Raw genomic sequence first — 11,930 nt, 5'->3', positions numbered from 1 at the left:
CAGTGTGTTTTTTTTTATTGTACTGTTATTCGATTCTTGCTACAACATATCAATTTCACTATTGGGTCGATTCCGATTTTATGTGTTTTTTTTTTCTTTTTTCAGTGGAATTTGGTTGAAGTTCTTTCGATTTGAGGGTTTTGCTGTTACAATCAATGCACGCTAAACGAGAAAGTTGTTTTTTTGTCTCTTCTATTGCAAATCAATACACCAACTTGTCTAACTTTTTTCTGAGTTCCAATCCGGTTCTTTCGAGTTCTTTTTGTTTGCTTCCGATCTGATTTTTTTGTTCTTTTAAAATATAGTCACTAATACAGCGGCACATTAACTGGCATTTTTGTTTAATTACGGTTTTTTTTGTTTTGTTCAACTAGTTTCTTTTCTTCTGTTAGTAATATTACTTTAAAGTTGGTTTTTGTTTCTGTAATCACTAGGTATAGTCAAGTCAAATGTCTAAATTTCACCGACGAGTTGTTTTTTTTTTGTTTTTAATTTTTTGCTTTTTTCTCTCTCACTAGACTACATTTTTAATAGCGATAAAATTTAATAAACTTTCGCGTTGTATCATTTTGTTTTTCTTCACCTTGCAGATCATCTTTAATATATATTTCTGTACTGATTTCTAATACTTATTATTCATTAGCGATTTTTTTTGTTTTGCTATTTTGGGCTGATTTCTCTCACTAATAGGAAAAGCGGCATTGTTTTGTTTTTTTGTTTGTGTATGTGTGTTTCTTGAGTTGGGGTGGTGATTTATGCGTTGGTAGAAGATAACTTAAAAAAGGTTAGGGTGATATTTACAACCAGATTCATGTTTTTGACGGTAAATTGTCACGGGTGCATTTTAAAACTTTGTTTCTGGCTGCATTTGAGATGTGCTTTTTGTTTGAAAAATGCTTTAAAAAAAGTTTGAGTTTTTAAGAAATGCTGATATGCGCACTCAGTTTTGCGTGACCTTTAAAAAAACTCAGATTTTTCCAAGATTTCAACAAATTTTATCTTTCACTTATTTGTTTATACCCGTTAAAAGATGCTGTTTGATTGGTATTTCGTCTATCTGGTTTGTTATTCAATTTCAAGATTGTTAATGTTTATGTTATATTCTCATTTTTGTTTTCCAAGAGTAAGAGGGACAAATATAATTGGAGATTTTTTTTCTAACCGGTGGCTTTTGTTCTTTTGATAATGTTGATTTATCTTCGATTTTGTCAAATCACGTTTTTTTTGTTTGTTTTGACTTTCTCATAATTACTTCGATTATAGATTTTTTTATTTATTTGTTAATAATTTTGCAAGATTTTGTTTTGTTCAATAGAGAGAGAATAGCTTCTTTTTATAGTTGTATAGCTAAAACAACAACCATGTACATGAATACTATCTGCATTGAATTTTCTTCTTCTTCATCATCTTCTTTGCACGGTAAAAATCACTCATTTTTGTTTTGTAACATCTTTGCCTCTTCTCTAAACTCCGCCCAGTTAAACAATTAAGTTTGTCAAATACATTCAAATATAACGGCTCGTTTCGTGCCCGCTTTACCTTCTCGGAGCCTCGTGCTTCATCACGTTGCTGTCAAAAATCGTTCCCCAGAAGCGCGCACGCGCGTCCACCGGCGAACGTCACTTTGACAGCTGTCAAAGGTGAACACTTTTGCGCGGGATTCCCCACTTTCAATTTAACTTTCTCTTGTTTTTAGACAGTTATGAAACGATACGTTGACAGTTCAAGGTTGACTGTTCAGTTTTGACAGCTTCCAAAACTATCAACTAACGATACCGTTTAAATGTCACATTTGATTTCTAAGCATTTCGCGATGACAGTTCTCCTCAAATCACTAATCACTTACACTTTGACGTTTCTTGCTTTGGTTGCATTCACCTAGAAAATTTTCACCAAGTTTTCGAGCATCTTGTTTTGACGTGACGCTTTGTGAGTGTGTGTAGATGTTTGTTATGCTTTCCAGTGTTGCTAGTATGCAGCTATTTTGTTAGTGTGTGTTACTTCAATATATTATGACATGAATGAATTTTAGTACTTCTTAACCTAGAACAGAAGCAATACTTAGACTTTATATTACCATTCACTGTTTACCGCTAGGTTATGTTCTGTTCCAATAAAGTGGTTACGAATACTTGTACGTCGATATTGTGGATTTAGCTCGTAGCTGGATTTTCTGGCATCTTCTCACGGTCATTGGAAACGGTCGTGGATAGACCTAGGGGTTCCCAGTTGGAGTGAAAAAATTCGATTTATAGAAAAATTATGGATTATAATTTTGCTTTTTTATCACTTCTCCGACATCAGAATAATTGTTTGAACATGCTCGCAATTTTTTTATTCGGTCGGAAAAATATTATTTTTCTTGAAAAAACTTTCATTTTTAATCACATGATCACCCCTAATTCTGGCTCGATGCCGCCATCATGCGACCGCGTGCTCCGTTTGTTTGTCAACAAAGCTGCAGCTGGATGGTGAGACGAAGTGAGGGGGGAAGAGATTTTGACAATTTTATGCCCGCATCTGGCCCGCCGCCTATTTCGTCGGTCACTGAGTCGCCGGTCGTTTCCTGTGACCGAGTCCAGCTAGGAACTGATCGTACAATACTTTCATATATATAGTTTTACCCCCAAAAAATGCGATACGATAGAAGTGCGTAGAATGTACGCGTTTTTTTACGTGTGTATGATGTAAAATTTACGTTCCAAGTACTTTCACAGGAACAGTTTACTTTATTTCCTGACTTTTGCGTTTAATTTTAGGTTTGCCTCGCAAGACAAATCGTGTTTTCTTTGTTTGTATTTTCCCCAAGTTGTCGATGCACTCAAGAAAACCACGTCACGTTGCATTCTAGCCAATAAAGTCGCTTACGTGCTAACATTCAGTACTTCCCAGTAACTATTTAGTGACATTTTCGGCTATATGATGATTACTTTATTATGTGCTTTGTTTTGATTAATCATATGTTTACGAAAGGGAGAGTATACCCTTTCCAAATTAATGTTTATATTTTGTTCCACCATGCTAGCTGTCAAATGCGCACTTGTTTACATTGTCACCATTTTGTTTTTGTTGTCAAAGTACACATTTTGAGGTATCGAAATAATCATGTGCATTGAAAACTCAGATGAAAATCTACCCATTTCTTCTCAAATTTCTTAACTAAACTAGAGGAAAAGGTCGGAAAGAGCGAATGGTCGTTGAAGGTTATGTTGTTCAAAAAGGTTGACGCATTTTGATTTCTGTTGTTGTTGTTACAAGATTCGGGGCTCTTGGATGCGTCAACATCGCTTCTGGACCGCTCTCTTTCTGATCCCTTCCGATCTCACGGCCAACTGTTCTGTTTTTGTTCTCGCTTCCAGAGAACTGTCATTGCGTGTGCTTTGTTTATAGATAAATTTCACCCCACGATTAGTCCTAGGGCATGGAGCGTAATCCCGGCGGAAATTTAATCGCATTTTCTCTTACTTTCAACATTTCTCAATCCCGCACTAAAACTGTCACTTTTGACAGCTGTCAACGCGACGTGCGTCGCGTTGCGCAGCTAACTTCTCATCTTTGTTTTGAACCATCTTTCCAAAGCCTACTGCTGCTGCTGCCGCAAACTGTTGAGCGCTCGCACCAAACACGAAATGTTGTGTAAAATTTACGTCGTTTACAGATAACCAAGCGTGGAGTACGTCTTGACGTACGGAGCTTCGTCCGCGGCCGATTCATCTCTGAAACGAAGGTAAGATCGTAAACGTCACAATCAAACTGTCACTTTTGACGCGTCGAACTTACTCGTCATCCCAGGGGCACACGGCGTTGCCCTTCTTCTCGCTGTTCTCCTCTTCGCTTCGCTGTTGCTGCACCGCCTCCTTCTCCCCGCGTTCTTTGCGCTCCTTCCGCTTCCGGCGCTTGACCTGGTCCTCGATGATGACCACCGTTGCGCCGGCGGACGCTTCCGGTTCCTGTTCCTGGCGTTCGCGGGTCGTCACGTGCACCGTCACGGCGGTTTCCGTATGATCCGACGCCGTCGTTTCCTGCTCATCGTCCCCGGGGTCCATCTCGACTTCCGCAAGCGGAGCGATGGACGGGGCTGGAGTTGGAGCCGGAGCGACGCACCCGGGCGCCAGGTTGTCACCGTCCATCATGATGTCGTACTCGACCTGCTCCAGCGAGGACTGGTTCGGCTGGGAGAAGGACTCCGAGAAGTTGTCGTCCTCCGCCAGGGGAGACATGTCTTGCGGTGCCGGCGGATCCGGAAGTCGCGTGTATCCCATGCTTCCGGCATCGTCGTCCGCTTCCTCACTGGTGAAGTACACCTGTTGGGAAAGAAACACCAATTCAGGTTCCGGTGCGTCTTCCAACTCGCCTCGTACCTCTTCCGCTTCCCCGTGATCTTCATCGAGCGAGCGGTCCCCGGTGTTCCCCAGCGATCGCCTCCTCCGGCGATCCTCCTCTTCGGCTTCCGAATTGGCAAAGCAAACACTAATCGTAGGAGGCTGCTGCGGCTGCTGCTCGCAGACACTTCCCCTTCGTTGAGCTCCAGCTTCGACGCACAATCCCTGACCCTCACTTCCCGGCGTCACCGCCCGGGACTTGTTCACCACTTCACCACCACCCACTGGTGTAATGTTTGTTCTGGTTTGCGTGGCCACCTGGCACGTGCACTGCTCACTTGCACGTGTAATGTTTGTGTTCATTTCTACATCGGTTCTCGTAGTTTCCCCAACATCACTAGCCCTAGCACCGACTGCCGCCGCCTGCTCTTCCGCTGGTTCCTCCAGTTCGGAGATGCTTTCCTTCTTCTGCCGTGCCAGATTCTCGTCCGAGGCGGTGGGCGTCGCGCTCGAATCCTCCCGCTCTTCGAAACTCGTCGACAGCGAGCTCTGGGAAACGTTCCGCGGATGGTCGAACGAGCGCTGCTGCTGCAGGACCGGCGGTCCCGGTGGTGATTCGCCGCCCGAGTTGGCGCGCAGGGAGAATTGCAGGTCGGAGAGTCTGGAAGTTTGGAATTGGACATGAAACGTGGTGACCTTCGACCGCAAGTGTTGTGCTTACCTGGGAGCCATCGTCATGGACGCTCGCCGCTGTTCGGTCACCACCGGAGCGAGCCGCTTGGTGCTGTGGAAGTCGCCGTCCAGGGTGTTCTGGCGCAAGCCGCAGGACCGCTTCATGCGCTCCGACACCTCGCTGATGTCGGACGCCGGTGGTTTCGGTTTGCTGTGGGCAGAATAGGTTAGGTTTTGAGATCGGTTGTTTAAGATTTACCAGCCTAGAGTGCCAAAGTCCTAGGAGTACCGGAGTCCTAGGAGAACCGTTGTCCTACGAGAACCGGAGTCCTAGGAGTACCGGAGTCCTAGGAGTACCGGAGTCCTAGGAGTACCGGAGTCCTAGGAGTACCGGAGTCCTAGGAGTACCGGAGTCCTAGGAGTACCGGAGTCCTAGGAGTACCGGAGTCCTAGGAGTACCGGAGTCCTAGGAGTACCGGAGTCCTAGGAGTATCGGAGTCCTAGGAGTACCGGAGTCCTAAGAGTACCGGAGTCCTAGGAGTACCGGAGTCCTAGGAGTACCGGAGTCCTAGGAGTACCGGAGTCCTAGGAGTACCGGAGTCCTAGGAGTACCGGAGTCCTAGGAGTATCGGAGTCCTAGGAGTACCAGTGTCCTTGGAGTACCAGAGTCCACCGAAATCCCATTCCTACCTTTCCGACGGCAGTTTGACGTCTCCGTCGTCCCACGGGCACACGGACACCGACACGGTGGACTCCTTCTCGGGTGGCTTCGCCGCCGTCGCCGTCGGGCTGTCCCAGGGACAAACCGCGCTGCTGCCTCCTGCGGACTCCAGCGTCACCTCGAGCGTCGTGCTCAGCGTCTTGCCGGTGACTTCCCTGTTTCGGAGAGGGAAAGAGAGATCGTTGAGCGGAAAGGTTTGCCGGGGCGGTACGGACGCATCAACGTTCGATCTACGATACCAACAGAGATGAGCGGTTGTGTTAGTGTTAGTGTGTTGTTTTGTTTGGAGGATTATTCTACACCACGACGGCGACGCGTACGTGTTAGTGGGTTTCATGTAGGTGTAAGTGTGACTGTTAGTGTAACTGCGGGGTTTTCTATACGATAGTATACTAAACTGTGAATCGAGAACAGCAATTACGTTATATGTTAATATTTGTATGGATGAATATGAAAAAAAAACACGCAAACACACACGCACGATTATTCTGGTATGTGTTAGCTCTGTGGCAAAGTCACCAAGAGGAGGGGGTCAGAACAGAGCGGCAACAGCAGCAACAGCAGCGAGTGGAGCGCGAATACTCTCAAAACAAACTGGAAGTCAAAATTGTGAGTGTAGTGGTGGTGGTGAACACAGCAAATGAGACGCGCGCAAACATATACACAGAAAGGTGAATATAAACAAGGTTGACGTTTGGGTCAGTGTGAGGGAGAACAATAGGAGGATCGACTTGGAACGGTGGAATCGCGCACAAATGTGGTGTCAAATGACATTTGTTTTCCACTTGAGTTACACATAATTCTGAATTGGTTTTGCTGAAACATAAACACGAAAAGTGGTTCTAAGCTTATTTGCAAAAGGTGACCGCAGGGTGAACAAAACAAAAAGAAATCTGCGAATGATAAACATGAAAAGCTTGAAGTGTCGACCTGTACACGGTTTCAGTGTAGCAAAACCACACCACCAAAAAAGGTAAATATTATGATCATATAACTAGACACCAAAAACGAAGTGTAAAAAGCGACTTCTCTACTAAACGTCAGTTGATGATGACAGATTTTGACGTTAAGTACAGGTTAGATAAACTGTTTGTTTACACCTGGTCTTTGGCCTATTTTGCTAGAATTTTCTGCGGTTGAAGTTTCAGTTTGACGTTTGAGTTTTAGACAAACATTTGGCTAGGGTGCTATAAACAAGGACAAACCAAAACAAAGGCGCGCCAACATAAACGTCAAAACAAAGCCGGGAATCAACCCGCCCGTGACGGACAGGACACAAAATGAGAGCGTGTACATATGAGTGTATGATTGTCAGAGAGAGAGCGAGTGACAGTTGTAGTAGAGGTGTTTAGATAAACTGGCAACTCCAACAACGGTCCATGGCCAAAATGAACAACGGCAGAAGAGTGAGGTGAGAAAAAGAGAGGGAGAGAGAGAGAGAGCGTGAAACGAGACAGTAAACCCCTTCACACGCACACACTCCAAAAGAAGACACAGCAAGAGAAACAGACAGCGAGAACAATAGAGGTTTCGTTTTTTTTTTGTTTGGTTCAGAGAAGAGGAAGGGATTCCGAAACCGGCGCTTTTGGGTGTATTGCTTTGGTAGAGTGTCTTACTGCTTTCCGAATCTCTGTTCGTGTCCTGCCCCGGCCGCCGCCGGCTGTCCCCCGTACGGCATGTCCCCGCGGTAGATGGCCACACTGCCGGTCACAGAAACGAGAAAGAGAGAAGGTCCCGTGTTCATAACTCGACTCACTGACAAGCCCCGCTACGCAACGTGTGACGGAACATCAACCTCACTCAAAAAATAAAACGATCGCGTGGTTGTGTGATGACCCTGAGTTCCTACAGACAGCTACTTCCGGCCTTGAACCGTGCACGACTGGCAAGACTCACCTGTACGGGATGTCGCTGAGATTGCTTTGGCTATGAGAGTGTGGCACTTTGGTAGCGTCCTTGACCCCGCACACGGCCAGCTCGTGGGCCGATCCGGACAAGCTGCGATCGCTGCCGCGTCGCTTGGACAGACTGTTGATGTTGCCGGAGGTCGGACCGGAGGGCTGCAAAGCAACACGTAGCAAGGTCAGTCAAGAAACTTCAACCGGTCGTCGCCCGTCAAACCTACCTGCGTCAACAGCGACGGGTTGGGTGCGGTCGCCGTCGAGCCCTTCTTCTTGGCACCGCCGCCGAAGCCGAAGAAGCGCTTCTTGTGCGACGGCTGGATCGCGTTCGCCATCAGCGTTTTGTAGTGCTCGGACCGGACGAACCGCGGGTAGCAGTCCTTCTTCAGCAGCAGCATGTAGATGTGCTCGGCGGCGAGGTCGAACGCGAACCGGGACGGGTTCTTGAGGCCCTGCTGCACCTTCTCCATTGTTTTGCCGTCGATGTTGATCTCGCAGGGGGCGCCCGGCTCGAGGAATTCCCTGGAAAAGGAAGGGGTAGAAATGATCATTCGGTGCAAGTGCCCTCGAAGTGCCCACTACTCACTCGTAAATCTCCTTGACCTTCCGGAAGATCTGCGAATGCGACGACCGCCGCAGATCGTTCACCGCCATCCAGAACCGGATGTTCTCGTGCGAGTACTCCTTCTTCAGATACGCGGTAAACTCCTGCAGCCCGGTTGGGTCTGACACCACCTCCTCGATCGAGATGCCCCACCGCTTGACGCGCTTCTCCGTCGGAACCTCCACAACCGGACCGTTCATCTGCCAGAAGCTGACGTCCTCGGTGACCCACGGGTTCGACGGCAGCGGTGGGTTCATCATCGGGTCGTACTCGCTGAACGTTTCGTAGTAGGCGACGTTGCACTCGCACGCCTGCGACATCTTGACCCGGTTCCGGCCGAGGGACGCCTTCAGGATTTCCACCTCGCGCTGCCAGTCCTCGACGGTGCGCTTGCGGGGTTTGCCTTGGCGATCGCGCGACGGAATCGGGCACGACTCCAGCGGGGTGAACTGACCCGGGGGAGGCCGGTGAACGCGCCAGTAGGCTCGCTCCTGCGAATCTCCCACGATCTTGTCGCCCTTCTTGCGCTCCTTCGCCAGCCGGACCTGCTCCTCCGCCTGCATCGTGATAAAGTCCCACTTGCCCTTCAGGTTCTTGTGCAAACTGGCCAGCGCTTCCGCCTCGTAGTCCTCCAGCCCGTGGCGCTGCTTGTTCCGGAGGGAGCGCTTCGCCAGGTAGATCGCGTACTCGATCTGGTCCGGCGCCTTCTGCTGCCAGGGCCAGTAGTACGGCGTCTGGAAGCGGTACAGCGACGAGTCGTCCTTCACGACCAGCGTCTTGGTGTCCGAAACGGGGAAAAAGTACCCGTGCATGCACAGCTGGTTGCTGATGTTCAGAGCTTCGGACTCCTCGATGCCGAGCCGCTCCATCAGCCACTCGATCAGGTCGTAACCTGGGGGCGAGAGATAGAGGGAGAAAACGTGAGCTGAAGAAACGTCTTGTGAGGAGGAACCTTGGGTGAGACAACTTACCCATGAAAGCGGAAGGAATCGAGGTGAGAAAAAGTTTCTGACTGCGCACGGGAACGCCCGCCTCCGGATCCTGCATCTCGCGCACCAGCCCCTCCATCTGGAAGATGAGAAAAAGGAAGTTTTAATTCAAAATCTATCATCGAACTATTCAACGGTCAGTTAGGTTTTACGCGGACTCGATTTGGATGTTAGAAATTTGACAGCTTGGCTGCACTGTTTACATTTTTTGCAGGTGTGTCTCAGTAAAAATGTGTGTGCGTGTGCGCTCGTGACGTCACGCTGTAAAACCTAATTGAAAAGATGAGCAATTCTCGCTGAAACCGTCCCACTAGATGCACATGTTCTCAAATCGTTACGGCAATGTTCTCATTCGATTCAGCGCACCAAAAAACCATTAAAACAACCTTCGAACCATTGAAAATGTCAGCCGTTAGCCACCTGTAAATAAAAACTTGTATTGAACTATGGATTTTTTCGAAAAAATGCCCTAATTTGGAGAAATGATATCTCCCAAAATACATTACCAAACATCAAAAAGTTATATATCGTTGGAAAGGTAATCGCGAGGGCTTTTTATCGCACTTTGAAAAACATTTCAAAAAATATTTTTTCAAGGGTAATTTTAAGGGTTTTTGAGAAACTTACTCTTAATTTTGAATTTTGACCGTGTTCGCAACCACTTATCATTACGCAACCATTTTCATTCGAAAGATTGGAAGATTTTGCATAAAATCAACTTGAGAAAAGTAGTGTAATGAAATAGTTTTCGTATAGTTATTAACGGATGAAAGAAATTGGTTAAATTTCAGTTAAAAATAACCAAAGCTCAGACTTCACAAATGAGCCTAATTTACAGTCAAAACAAAGCAGGATTGTATTTGAGCCGAATGTACAGTCATATGAGGCAAATCTGGACATATAGGATGAATAGGGACAGCTATTTCAACTATACTTTCACTCATCAACTATACACTCACTCATTTATTATGTAAAAACATACATAAACAAACAAGTTTCTAAATTTTATGCAATTAAGTACTCTGAAAACTAATGTCCTTACTTAGATTGTAGTCTCGATTCGCCACATTTCACTGAAGTAATATTTTATGTACAGAGTTTGTTTTGGGAAGATCTGCTTTATTTGTATAACCTCAATCGTGCACAAGAAAGTGCTATGTTCAAATCAATATTTTTTGATCAAGTTAAAATTTTATGGAGCTGTTGATACCATAAAAACAAGCAAAAAACTCGATTTTCGTCCAAATCGGACTAGGTCCTTTTATTTGACACCACACCAAAGTTTCACTTTTCTGCAAACAATGTTAAAAACCTTCATTGACAAACTGCGATATCTCTGAAACCGCAAGCCGTACAATGTCGAGTCAGAACTCACTAGAAAGATTATTAGACGTGGAATTAATAAGTCTAGTCTGTTTTTCAATTAAAATATTTTTCAATGGCAGCTACCACGTGGTTGAAATATTTGCAAAAAAATACAAATTTGCTATGCAAAGATTCTGAATTCGACTAAATAATATCAGGATTACTCGAAAGGATCATTTTCTAGTTAAAAGAAGGTTTGCAATTAAATATTCCAGCCGTTTCTCACCCACGTGGTAGCTGCCTGACGTATGGCGTCGCGGTGTTCATCAAGCTTTCATAGCAAGGAAAGCTTGATGCTTTTTCGGGGAAAACCGTTGATTCCGGAGACATCGGATTGTTTGCCAATGCGCCAGGTCTAGGGACAACGAATCCATATGCTCTCTTGGGGAAAAGTGTTCTCCAGACCATTCCCCATAGGCCTGACCATAACAGAAGTTGGCGCGTGATTTTCCCAGACCTGTAGGAGCGTTTGAACAAAAAGTTCCAATTTCCCATAGTAATTCCCATGTAAACTTTAACCCTGATGCGCGCAGCCAGTTTACAACCAAATGAGCTGATATTTGGCATGAAAGTCGCTATGGGCATGCCCTACAAGGGGAACCATACTAAAACTTGATCCGAGAACTTTTTGAAAAACGTACCCACCCTAATGTGCATCTAGTGGGACGGTTTCAGCGAGAATTGCTCAGATAGGAAATTCACCACGGCCATTAAGTATTCTCCACAGCTTGTTTACACGCGTTAGACAGTTGCTTGGAGCTGTTTGTACGCATACTACCAAACATTCAGTGCTGTGCGCGGATTCACAACCAGATGGCTCTAGTGAGGATTAATCGGTTGAGAAATAATTTCAGAAAAATTATCTGTTTGTCTCTGTCAGAAACCCAGCATCTTCAACAGGAGCTTGAATACATCTTCACAGCTCCAAAGTCGACTGAAGGGAGTTATCCGATTTTCGTTTTCGTTGGCACCGTCCAAAGCCGTTGATGGATTGCTGGCTCTTTGCCGTGCTGGAAATCGTCAGCCAAGTTGAGAAAAGCAGATATTTTGAGCTGGTCTTTTTTTTATTTTTCATTGCAGCAGACTCCGATCTAGGTCAGGTGTTGAAGTGACTTTAATTAGTGAGAAGCTAGCAAAATATCTCGGCAAAACTGGCAACCTGTCACAAATGTCAGATCGTGCAAATCCTGACATGTCCCGTCGTTGCAGATTAAGAACAGGAAATTCAAAACCCGACCAATCTCATCTAATCCTTATCCCTCATCTGGAATCTCTTCCAGATTTGCCTCCGACTCTTCCGGAAGAGATGCAAACGATGACGACGTCGAAGAATCACGAATGAAATTGTCGTTCGAC

General features: G+C 45.9%; 1 protein-coding gene across 1 annotated transcript in view; it reads right to left on the bottom strand.

The window, feature by feature from the left end:
* Nucleotides 1-311: 311 nt before the first annotated feature.
* Nucleotides 312-11,930, bottom strand: part of LOC120418633 (uncharacterized) — a 187,981-nt gene continuing 176,362 nt past the window's right edge. Inside the window, exons 5-14 of the mRNA XM_052709796.1 lie at nt 9,192-9,288; nt 8,203-9,112; nt 7,841-8,138; nt 7,612-7,775; nt 7,332-7,415; nt 5,685-5,870; nt 5,044-5,205; nt 4,362-4,983; nt 3,781-4,304; nt 312-3,716 (exon numbers count right to left, since the gene is read on the bottom strand). Coding sequence (XP_052565756.1) covers nt 3,653-3,716; nt 3,781-4,304; nt 4,362-4,983; nt 5,044-5,205; nt 5,685-5,870; nt 7,332-7,415; nt 7,612-7,775; nt 7,841-8,138; nt 8,203-9,112; nt 9,192-9,288 — 3,111 coding nt within the window. The 3' untranslated portion in view covers nt 312-3,652. The remainder of the gene's footprint in view (nt 3,717-3,780; nt 4,305-4,361; nt 4,984-5,043; nt 5,206-5,684; nt 5,871-7,331; nt 7,416-7,611; nt 7,776-7,840; nt 8,139-8,202; nt 9,113-9,191; nt 9,289-11,930) is intronic.

The sequence above is a fragment of the Culex pipiens genome, chromosome 1 (assembly GCF_016801865.2).
Source record: "Culex pipiens pallens isolate TS chromosome 1, TS_CPP_V2, whole genome shotgun sequence".
Classification (NCBI taxonomy): Eukaryota; Metazoa; Arthropoda; class Insecta; order Diptera; family Culicidae; genus Culex; species Culex pipiens.
This window is presented reverse-complemented; position numbering and strand designations above follow the sequence as displayed.